We start from the raw sequence: 11,887 nt of genomic DNA on the forward strand, positions 1-11,887 counted from the left end.
CACTAACGAAAAGTTAGGTAAAAAAAAAAAAGTATAGCCTGAATGCACTGTAAATCACTTTGGATAAAAGCGTAAAAGTGTAAAATGGAAACATAAATAAATATTCTGTCGAGTGCAACATCTGTAGGATCATTGAAGAAAGGAACACAAGAACATTTTATTTTGAGAAATGTGTTTAAACATAGCTTTAACCCCGTAACATGTTAAATTGAGTTGCTTAACACAGGATGATGTTTACACATCACTTTATATGAATCACGCGTCACATTTTATGAATCACCATTCACATTTGAATTTCAGGTTTGGACTGTGGAAATGTTCTTCAGTGTCAAGTATGAATAGCTTATAATGAAAAAAACAGGTTTAACAAGCACCAGATGAGTTGAAAACATAACATTTGAAGTCAAACAAAGCCATACCTGCACACTTTGTAACTGTTAATATGTTTATCATAGAGAACAACACATTGAAACTGAATTTAAACAGCATAATACTGATTTGCACCTTAGTTTGATTAAGTAAAATTGGTAAAATATTGTGAAAATGAGAGAGAAGCTCAATATTTTTGCACAAACATGTACCTTTCTCTTTTTGACAGAGCTTTAAACATTTTTAGTCACAGAGAATGATCAACTTTGACAGTTTAGGTCGGCTGTGACCAAATATAGCACCCACCAGAACTAGAGGACTGTATTTTTGACTTGATTGTCATCTCCATGTCAAATCCAAGTACCTCCTCTCCAAAAACATTTCAAGCAGAAGGCAGTTCAACTGCTGAACTTTTCTAACATTTTGTTCTTTTAGAAAAATGTTTGAAAAATTAAAAAAATTATGAGACTAAAATGGAAAAATGCCTGAAAATCGAGCCAACAGTCTCAGAGAGGACCCAACTGAGGGGCGTACATGGATGGATGTTAAGCGAAGCTGGGAGATCATCGTGGTGTGTTGATCAACAAGCGTCTGGTTGTGTTGGGAAACCAATGTGCAGGTAATTCAGACACATTTGAGTGCCCTGTCAAAAAAGAAAAAGAGGCATTTTGGTGACTATTTCCTTTAGGAAGCAATAGCAGAAATGCTGTCATTTTTCTCCAACTGTTTGCTTACCTTTGCTATACGTCCTGTTTATCATCATTGCAATTCCCCTCCTGTTTGAGTGCGTCGCCCTCACTAGTCGTTTCCTCCACGTGAGCCAACATGTCGGCCATCAAAGCCTCCTCCAGTCGCTTTCGCACGCTGTACACCAGCTCCTCTTGCTTTCTGCGAGCATTGAATTCAACTGAATTCAACATTGTACTTGCATGAACTTCCCAAAAAGTGATACAGTGCATCCTTCAGAGGGTTGAAGTACCTGATATCCTCGTCTGTGACGATGAAGGCCTTGCAGAGAGGCTGAGCCGTGTTGAGCCACACGCCGGGGTTCTTCTCCACAGCGGCTGACAGCTGGCCCGTGATGGGGGCCGCACTGGTGTGAAGAGCACTGGCAATAGCTGACAGCAGGGTCTTATCTGTGCAGCCAGGGCCCACTCCTTTAGTGACATCAGATATGATCACATTCATTCATTTTATTAGCATCCTGACATTTTAGATGTCATGTTATGATGTTACAAGAAATAAATAAAAATAAATTAATACTTTTGTTCAGCAAGAACACATTAAATAGACAAAAAAGTGAAAGTAACAATATTTATGATGTTCGAAAAGATTCCTTTGTCAAATAAATAGACTTCTTTTGAACTTTCTATTCATTAAAGAATCCAGAAATATCATGTCTTTATCAATCATTATCTTCTGGAGCTGCAAATCAGTATATTAAAATGATTAGTGAAGGATCGTGTGAAACTGAAGACTGCAGTAATGGCTGCTGAAGATTCAGCTTTGCATCACAGGAATTAATTACTCAAATATTCAAACAGAAAACAGTTACTTTAAATGGTAATAATATTTCAAAATATTGCTAATGTCAAATAAATGCAGCCTTGGTGAGCATATGAGACTTTTTTTCCAAAACATCAAAAAAACTAAAATCTTGAAAGCTAGTGTATAATTTTTTTTTTTTCGATAAAATACAAATCAATTTCAATTCCTTTATTCTTAATTAATTATCTTAATTATTATGCATTTAAAAATAACTTTTTTTAAATAAAATTAAAATGTAAAATAAACTGTACAGCAAATTTAAACTCTTTATAAAGTTCTCCGCACCTGTAAACATTTTTTGTGTGCGAGTGTTTAGTGCTGTGCTTTTATTTTGACACTAGCACATTGTCTTTGAAATTGAATTGAATGTGTCCACCTGTTTCATGTTAGTGAACTAATTCCTGAGTATAAATATCCCTCTGTTTGATCCTTGTCTGCTGTTGTTTATTTAGACTACTCTGGCTTACTTTTGATTGGTTTTTGTTTACTTATCTCGTCTTCTTCAGGTTTCACAAAACGTACTTGAATATTGACTTTCATTTATTCTTGATTAAAATAAACACACTTAGATGAAGTTCTTCATCTTGTTCCCCCGGAGGTACCTTGTAAGCCTTTGGGGAGATCCATTGTTTTCACCAACTCCTCTGCTATGTCAAAGGCATTGAGGCCACTCAACTTCTTCTCCCAAAAAAGCTGTAGACGAAAAGTAGATTAACATTGCGCCACTATGACAAAATACTGTTATTGCGAATAAAACCTAGACCAGATGAGTGTTACCTGTCTGGGCTGGTCAATGGCCTTCTGTGGGTCTGTTTTAACCTTGTTGCTGGGGTGGTTGGTGACTTTTGTGACAGGTTGTTTGAAGATGGAGGCTGTCTGTCGTACTGGGAGGGACGTATTCAGGTCGGGTTTGCCCTGTTAAAGACGTAACACACTTTACTAAACTGGTTTTGATGGGAATTGCTGGTCTTTTCCTGGATATCAGTGGTTCAAATACTTGTACACGGAAAAAAATAAAAATAATGACTTTATTCAACAATTCCTCTCCACTATCAGTGCAGCACGGCTGACACAGTATAGCGTATGCCTGCGTACTGCTCAGATTCGCCAAAATGGCTCTACGCTGATGTGGGGAGAGACAGAGGAGAGGAATTGTTGAATAAAGTCGCTATTTTTGTTTTCTTTGTGTACAAAAAGTATTATTGTCGCTTCATAATGTTTCGGTTGAATCACTGATACTTTTCTGGACCTTGACACTGTTATTTATTTGGCAGTCTATAGAACAGTCACAAGCCTTCCGGTTTTCATCCAAAAAATATTAAATTGTGTTCCGAAGACGAACGAAGCTTTTACGGGTTTGGAATGACATGAGGGTACGTGATTAATGACTAAATTATCATTTTGGGGTGGAGTATCCCTTATCCCTAAAAGTCATTTTAACTTTAAAGTGTCACTTCTAGCTCAAACTTAAGTCCATAATTCATAATAACTCTTCCTCTAGTTAAAAAAATCCATATTTCTCTCCTGTTTCAGCCAAGATTACTTTTTCAGTGGAGAAAGCAATAATATAGATAGAAGACTCGTATTTTGGCTGGAAACAATGGTTTGATATTAACAGCATCTTAAGGATGGATTTGTTATTACAAACACACAGCTTTTGCTTCACAGGATGTTATCTGATTGACAGGAGTGGTGTGGATTACTTGTGATGTTTTTATCAGCTGTTTAGACTCTCATTCTGACGGCACCCATTCAAAATGCAGAGGGTCCATTGGTGAGCAAGTGATGTAATGCTAAATTTCTCCAAATCTGTTCTGATGGAGAAACAAACTCATCTAAATCGTGGATAGCCTGAGGGTGTCTTTGGCAAAGGTTCATTTCTGGGTGAACTATTCCTGTAATTAGTTTTAAATGCCATGCATTTCTTCTTAAGGAATCATTTTGCAGTTATAAATCTAGGATGACGAATATGTTTTCCTGAATATGAAAATGTATGTTCAATTTATTGATCCTCTGCAGTCCTCTCACCTTAGTCTGGCTATTGTTGTCATATCGGGGTCTCTGTCTGTTCTTGTTCAGTTTGCTCATGAGCATCTTGCCTGTGCGGAAATCAAAGGAGCTGAGATCCATGGAGTTGCCAAGGTAACGGGCCAATTGAGGCTTGCTCCGGAACTTCTTCCCAGTGGGGCTGGCGAGGGCGAGCAAAATAGGACACATCTCAGAGATTTGATCAAGCCCGTATGGATCCACATTTGGAAAGAGAATGGGTTATGATGACGGCAGTTGCATACGGATATTAACACACCATATACGCAAACAATAACATGCAACTTGGAAAGAATACTGATAAATCCCAAGCCTGTGATGACGAAATGACAATGTTATTAGACCATGAACACTGTGAGGACTAGAAAAGCTTTCTGCCTCTTAACACTGACAATTATGATGGCATTAAAATCACATTCAAAGTGTAATTTTAATGCTTAAAACACATATGAATTGATATGAATTTTGAATGCAAATAACCTGTTGTTTAAATATAGAATTAAATCTAAAACTAATAATATGTTTCATTTAACATTGCATTTTTGCTCTAAGAGGAGTATGTGCACAGAGAAAAAAGAAACTATTCTTGATCTATTCTCACTTTTAAACACATGGATGAATACATTCCTGTACTCTGTTTACTAGGGTTTTCAAAGACTTGCACTAGATGACGTCCTTTTAAGTGCCCTAACAAGCCCTCGTCAATCTTGTCTGTCAAATGTTTACATTTGATTCACATAGTTTGAGATAATAGTAATACTGTTTGTATAGATCTCAGCTGACGTTCTGCACGAAGCAGTTGCAGTTCTGCTTCTGAAACCAACCCAGTCCTTTAAATCACGGTCCTCTGTTAAAAGTTAGTTGACACGGGTGTGATGCGAAGATGAGTTCACTGAATACTCTGCATGATGACACCATGAAGATCTCGTGCTTGTTTCAAGTTCATGCACAACTCTGGATAAACGTTTTGGGGGGGTTTAGTCGATGGCTCTTCAAGCTTGTCAAGGCGTGCAAACATGTAACAACATAGATGTTTTTTTTAATTAAGAAATACGATACCACAAACTATACAAACGACCTGCCTCCCCCCTCTCTCGCCTCTGTTCTTCCTCTTCTTCCTCACCTCTGCTAAAGAAAGAACAGTCATGTCTATTTATGACATGTTGTTGACCGGGAATCCTCAGAAAATAGGTTTATTCAGACCATGAGACATCATTTGTTCAACTTAACAGTTGACAGTGGTATAGAAAAATGGAATAGAGATCCAAACGAATCATTTTTGGTTCTTCAGGTGCCATAAAAGGTGTAAAAAGTAAACATTTAGCATAAAAACAGTGCAGGTAAACAAACACATTACTAGACATATTGCCATTCACAAATTGTTTTTTAAAACTGGTTCTTTTTTTAATGGTTCTGCCGAAACAGTTAGGTTAGTGAATCATAAATGAAACAATGCAAATTTCACACATTTCTTCAAACAAGTTTTGAAAATTAATTTGGCAGAAAAAAAAAAGTTTTATTCAGAGCGACAATTCAAACAAACATGAAGTTTCTCAAATGAACTGAACTGATGAATCTATAAAACTTCTTTCAACAGACACTATTTGTTCAAACAAATCTGACTTGTCAACACAGATAAGATTCCTGACTCGCTTCTTAAATCATCATTTAAACAGCTTGTTGGTTACCAAGGTCAAAGTAAATCTGCTTTACTGTAAATTCTTACCACTGCAGACAAAGGTGTTTTTCTGTATATGTATTCATTTACTTACATTTAGTGCACTTTATCTCTCTCTCCTTCAGCTGATATTAAGTGCACTTTGACTCTTTGACAAACTAGTGAAATAACTTTTTGTAATTCTAAACCGGTCAAGCCGAATCATTAGGAGGGAAAAAGGAGCCATTTCAATTTGGATTCGATTCACATACTCAACTGACATGCACACCCACCCTTTTCTGAAATATAGCACACAAAATCCTCCCCACAGCTGGGCCTACTTTTACATGACAATCCCCCTCTGTACTCCGCACCTAACACATGGCTTCCCTCCTCAATCCCAGCACTCGCGTTTTTCGCGCCATGAGACAGTCTAATACCTGACATGCTTATTATCTAATGTTTTAACTAAATTAAAACCACAAAAGACCTATATGTAGCAGTACATTTTCTATTGTCAGTAATGTTGCTTTTTCAGTTTGCAAAACATTCCGCTGTATCGTAGCCTCATCACTTCTGCTCAATAAGATTCCTCCGCTTGGAAAATAGGCTACACTTATGCCTCATGCATCATCCAGATGTCATAACCCTGTAGCGGCACTCGTGGTATAATAAATGTATGCGTATTTTCGTTGCAGACAATGCTGCAATCCCGGCATCTCTTTGTTATGTTACAACAGTATCATATTTTGCGTAACCTCCACCAATTGTGAAAGTAAACAAACGCATTACCGGTAAAACGGGGGCATATGCACAAATATTTTTTTTATCCAAGAACTGAATAGAGAACTATGGTTGGTGAAAATTACGTATCTTTTGAACATCATGCGCTAAAATGGCAATCGCGGAGCGATGCTGCACCTGGTCAAGCGACGTTACAACAAGATTAAATAAAGAGTTTATTTAGCAAAACCATTAGCTTTTTTCATGTTAACACAAAACACGCTTCCGAGTAACGTTACTTAATTTGGTCTGTCCATGCATGTAGCTCTGCAGGCCGCTGTATAGCTCTATTACATTAATGAGTTTATCACACGCTATGCGCGTTTTCTTTCTTTAAGACCATCGCCGATGAAAGCACTGCGCAAACTAACGTTAGTAGCACAACACCGGCAAACCACAGGCTCGTCGACTCTGATAAACAAAAGCGATCGCTTAGCTCCTAAACCAGCAGGATTAGAAACGCAGACGCTATTTAATACGTTTGCGGTTTTAAATCGGCTATACTTACTCGTTTTTCTCCATCGCGCATTCTCTGTTGGTGTCGCCTTTTTGTGAATGTTAAATCCCCCTCTCTTCCTCTACACTTTCTCTCCCCTCCCCCTTCAATGAGACAAATGAAAGACATTATGCCCGATTAGGGCTGACAACGAGACAAAGCCCTGCGGTAGTCGGGTAACCATAAGCCTCATGGTGACAGTTCAATACACTTGTTTCATGTAGCAAAGATTTGTCGCATTATTTAATCGAAGAAAATGTATTTTCACAGCATACAGGTCATTTTACTTCTATGTTTTAGGCTGTGTGAATTAGCTTTGTTTGTTGCGTAGGCTACAAAAAATCACCATGGTAACTACTGATTTAGTTACTGTAAACCTGTATCTTGTTTTTCAAAACCGTGTAAGATTTTATCGTCGTATTATAACAATTTCTTTAAGTTATTTTAAGTACAGTTCGATACTTGTCCTCTAGGTTCCTGTTTAAAAAGTTGTACAGTAGGTTTCAGTCTTGTGGGATTTTAAAGGTCCTGCAGGAAATCCCATACGAAAATCCTGTGGGATCTGACTGGAATACATGTGCATGGGTTTATCTTTTGAGGATTCTGGGAGAAATATCGTGTGTGTGAGAGGGGGTGGGGGCATTTTGGCGGAAACCATGGTTACAATAGTAACATTTTTGTATGGGTAAGAAAGCAAGGTGCCTCCTCAAAGAGGCGCTGCTTTCCATCAACATGAAACCTTGCTTTTATAATTATTCAGAAGAATCTTCAGAAATTTAGACTTGTACGAAACTCTGATAAAACCAAAATGACGTGCTTTTCTAAATCAAGGAACACAGAAGATGCTTGTCAAATTGCTACACTAGATGAGGAAGTAATTGAACGAGTATCAGTCTATAAATATCTTGGTTTCCTTTTAGAAGAAAATTTGTCCTCCAAACAGAATATAGAGGGTCTAGAAAAAAACAAACTAAGAGTAAAGTTGGTTTTCTATTATAGAAACAAAGGCTGTTTCTCTTTTAGTATGAGAAAAATACTTATACAAACAACATTTATGTGCTGGATTATGGTGATATTTTATACATGCATGCAAATAAATCTTCTTTGAAAATGCTGGATTCAGTTTATCATGCAGCACTAAGATTTGTAACTAATTCCAATTTTCGTATTCATCATTGCACCTTGTATGAGAGTGTTGGTTGGCCATCTCTGTACAATCGCAGGCTGGAGCACTGGTATATTTTTCTTTTTAAGGCCATACTTTGTAAACTGCCTGCTTACTTATGATCTCTTCTGACTTGTAAAGTCACTACCAGGAAATGTAATCTTAGATCATATGGGCAAATCATGTATGATATCCCACGAACGCGAATTGGCTTCGGTGAAAGTGCCTTTAAGGTTTATGCACATTTTTCCTGGAATAAATTGCAGAATCAGTTTATATAATTTGATTATTTACAGAAAATGACACAATTTAAAATGAGGATAAAGGACTATTTGAGTACTAAATGCACATGTGCTGTTACTGAGTGCTGCTGTTGATCATGTTGAGATGTTAAATTGCCAAAATGCCTTTTTTTTTTTTTTTGTTAAAAGTTTGTATATGTATCTTTTAATATGGAACTATTAATCTTATCCAGGACTCCCTTGAAAAGAGATTCTGAATCTCAATGGGATTATTCACTGGTAAAATAAAAAACCTATAGCAATATTTATTAAGAAGTACAAGGAATATGTAAAAACTGTCGCATTAATTTGAATCCACTAGCCTAAAATAAATGTTATGACACGTGTATAGAGAAATATCACCATTTATTCACAAAAGTAACGCAATATGGATGTGCCACGCATAAAACTAAACCATTTCAGACTCCCTGTACAGACAACAGCTTGTAAGCAAGACTGATTTACACACAAACAACATTATAAGATATTATTCAACACAAATATAACACTGTGGCAGATCTTCGGTCTTTATGGCTGAATGTCACATCAGCAGCGCCGCCTACTGGTTAGTCAAAGCATCAGCTGTTTGTTCCCTGTTAAAATGCACAGCAGCAGATTTCCAGAGATCTGGACAACTAGTCGTCCTTCTTGAATTTGCCTTTGATGTAGGGAACATAATCCAGGATCAGCCGCCAGTCTGTGAAATATACAACAGCCAGGCCACCAACTGTACCCCATCCGAGCAGCGTGGGAACCCTCAAGTGCGAGAAAAGAAACAATAGTATGTCAAAAAAATCTGTAATTACTCATAAATAGCGAGATATTCTAGAGTTATGAGAGTGGAAAAACATACTGAATGTCAGACGAGCTGCTTGAATTTGAAGTCAACATCCTGTTGTACTTAACTGATTACTAAATCAAAGATGAACTTACCACGTTTTGGCAATGGAGACATATTTGGGTCCGATCCGCTTTATTATTTTTTGCATCACTCTCTCTCTCTCTCTTTCTGTGTTCAAAAGGTAAACAAGTTCAAATGGCTGTTTCAGGACCCCGGGCTGTTCGTTATTAGCCTGATAGAAAATTCTGGAAAAGTGCGGAGACTGTATTTACTTAAAACAAACACTAAAACAGAGTGTGAATAACATAGTCAACATTTTAAAACAAGGATTTGCGATGAAAATGGCATAAAATGCTGGTAATGTGTAATTGTCTTGAATAAAGCTTATTAAATGCACAGGATATCGGCAACAAATTATTATTATTATATTTATTATTATCATTATTATTATTAAGGCCTTTTCACCCAAGCCCTTTTAATTTTCGCTAATAATTTATTATTCATTTATTTTTCTATTTACACGCATGCGCCTACTGGGGGGTATTCCAGAAAGCAGGGTTAACTTACCGTGAACTAAAACCTGAACTCTCGGTTGATTAACCCCAAACCTTGCTTACTCGAGCTATGTGGTTCCAAAAACTCGTCCGGGAGTAAGTTAATTCAACTCAGAGTATGTTCCTGGTTAAGACTCAAGACATTCTCAACAGAGCGACGAATCGACGAGTCACTATAGAAACGGACGCTAAGAAAAAGCGCGCCATGCATCATTTTTATTTTTTTCCATTTAATCTTTAATACTTGAGAATGTGAATTATATTGTTTGTTTTATGCTAATTATACATTAAGTCATATCAGATATGTATTTTGATTTAGAATTTAGACATTATAGAAAAATGCCACTCCATGCAGTGAGATATAACATATAATAAATAAAATATATAAATATATATAAGTTAAACATTACCTTGTCATAGTGTTTTATAATTTATACATACCTCTTAATACATAATTTACAGATAACACTTATATATGCCAATAAAAGAAATAATCATATTAGAATAATATATTACATTATTTATTACTTATATTAGCTTAACTTATATTTATTATATTATATTATATTATATATATATAATAGGCTATATTACATATTTTAATATTATATAATGTTGTGCGGTATCTGTCACGCCCACTGAAGGCTCGCTGAAGTGAACTAATCCTGGAACATAACCTGCTCTGGAGCAGGTTATGTTCAGAGAGTGAGTTGCTATGACAACTAACATAACCTGAAAGTTACCTCCGTTTTTGGAACCGAAAGTTGAGGTTATCCATTTACTTACTCTTAAACATACCCGGGTATGTCACATAACCTGCTTTCTGGAATACCCCGCAGGTCTAATGCAAATATGTATTGTTGTTTGTCTTTTGTTTGTATGTTAAAAATAGTAAGACTTTTTATCAGTCCACCTACAAACAAAAGTTCTTAAGTTACTTGGTTACTAAAGAGAAAGATCTAGAAGAATTAAAAAAAAATTCGATGTAGCCTACCCAGATAGCACACGTACGTCGCGGAGACGTCTGCTGAAGAGCGCATCATCTGATAAACATCGGATTCCTTTTTTATAGTCGTATTTTGATCGTCTGTTTGAGCTGTTAAATGAAACGTCTTCCCTACCTCTAAATGACATCTATACGACGTATCTTTATTACCCGAAATATGCCGGCATGTCCGTCGTTAACGGGAAGCTGCAATACTTGATTAATTTAAAGGGAAATACTTGAAGAAATAACGATTATTTAAAATCCATATTCTGTGATTTGCTCTTAGTACAAGAACGTATATAACATGTTTAAAAACAAACATCAAATTATTATGTAGACATAAATTTATTTATTAAATGTATTTCCATTGATGTTTTCAAGGAGACACAAACAATTTTTCTTTACGTGCACAGACACTGTGTGCTTTACGTTAACATTAATATTGCTCTAAATAATCAGACAAAAGGTGACAGGCATCGAATCTTTGAAAGATATCGGTTTTTCTCTGCAATTTGATTGATATAAAAGGCCCGTTCACACCAAAGACTCTCAAGTTTATAATCAGTTTATAGTTGACGATAACGACACTGAACTAAGAATTCCAGCTCAATGTCGTTATCGTCAACTATAACCTGATTATTATAAACTTGACAGTCTTTGGTGTAAATATATATATATATATATATATATATATATATATATATATATATATATATAAAGTACAGACCAAAAGTTTGGACACACCTTCTCATTCAAAGAGTTTTCTTTATTTTCATGACTATGAAAATTGTAGAGTGACACTGAATGCATCAAAACTATGAATTAACACATGTGGAATTATATACATAACAAAAAAGTGTGAAACAACTGAAAATATGTCATATTCTGGGTTTTTCAAAGTAGCCACCTTTTGCTTTGATTACTGCTTTGCACACTCTTGGCATTCTCTTGATGAGCTTCAAGAGGTAGTCACCTGAAATGGTCTTCCAACAGCCTTGAAGGAGTTCCCCGAGAGATGCTTAGCACTCGTTAGCCCTTTTGCCTTCTGTCTGTGGTCCAGCTCACCCCTAAACCATCTCGATTGGGTTCAGGTCCGGTGACTGTGGAGGCCAGGTCTATATATATATAAACATAAACATCGGAAACAATACAAAAAAAA

The 11,887-nt window shown here is 36.3% G+C and overlaps 2 protein-coding genes across 5 annotated transcripts; both read right to left on the reverse strand.

The window, feature by feature from the left end:
- Window positions 1-124: 124 nt before the first annotated feature.
- Window positions 125-7,060, reverse strand: mbd3b (methyl-CpG binding domain protein 3b). 4 transcript variants are annotated; one of them, XM_059569523.1, is made up of 8 exons: window positions 6,912-7,001; window positions 5,023-5,091; window positions 3,946-4,105; window positions 2,695-2,832; window positions 2,520-2,610; window positions 1,349-1,505; window positions 1,116-1,257; window positions 125-1,012 (listed from the first exon to the last, which is right to left on the reverse strand). In XM_059569523.1, the coding sequence occupies exons 1-8, from the start codon at window positions 6,923-6,925 to the stop codon at window positions 950-952; spliced, it is 834 nt and encodes a 277-aa protein (XP_059425506.1). In that variant the 5' UTR covers window positions 6,926-7,001; the 3' UTR covers window positions 125-949. The 4 variants fall into 4 exon arrangements, with proteins under 4 accessions (XP_059425506.1, XP_059425504.1, XP_059425505.1 ...); XM_059569521.1 differs by having other exon boundaries at window positions 1,349-1,526; window positions 6,912-6,999; XM_059569522.1 differs by having other exon boundaries at window positions 1,349-1,526; window positions 5,023-5,088; window positions 6,912-6,972.
- Window positions 7,061-8,694: 1,634 nt separating this feature from the next.
- On the reverse strand, window positions 8,695-9,404 carry LOC132159134 (cytochrome b-c1 complex subunit 10). Its single transcript, XM_059568703.1, has 2 exons — window positions 9,279-9,404; window positions 8,695-9,101 (listed from the first exon to the last, which is right to left on the reverse strand). Exons 1-2 carry the CDS (start codon window positions 9,332-9,334, stop codon window positions 8,981-8,983), a joined length of 177 nt encoding a protein of 58 aa, XP_059424686.1. The 5' UTR covers window positions 9,335-9,404; the 3' UTR covers window positions 8,695-8,980.
- Window positions 9,405-11,887: the final 2,483 nt, after the last annotated feature.

Source organism: Carassius carassius, chromosome 16 (assembly GCF_963082965.1).
Source record: "Carassius carassius chromosome 16, fCarCar2.1, whole genome shotgun sequence".
In the NCBI taxonomy this organism is placed as follows: Eukaryota; Metazoa; Chordata; class Actinopteri; order Cypriniformes; family Cyprinidae; genus Carassius; species Carassius carassius.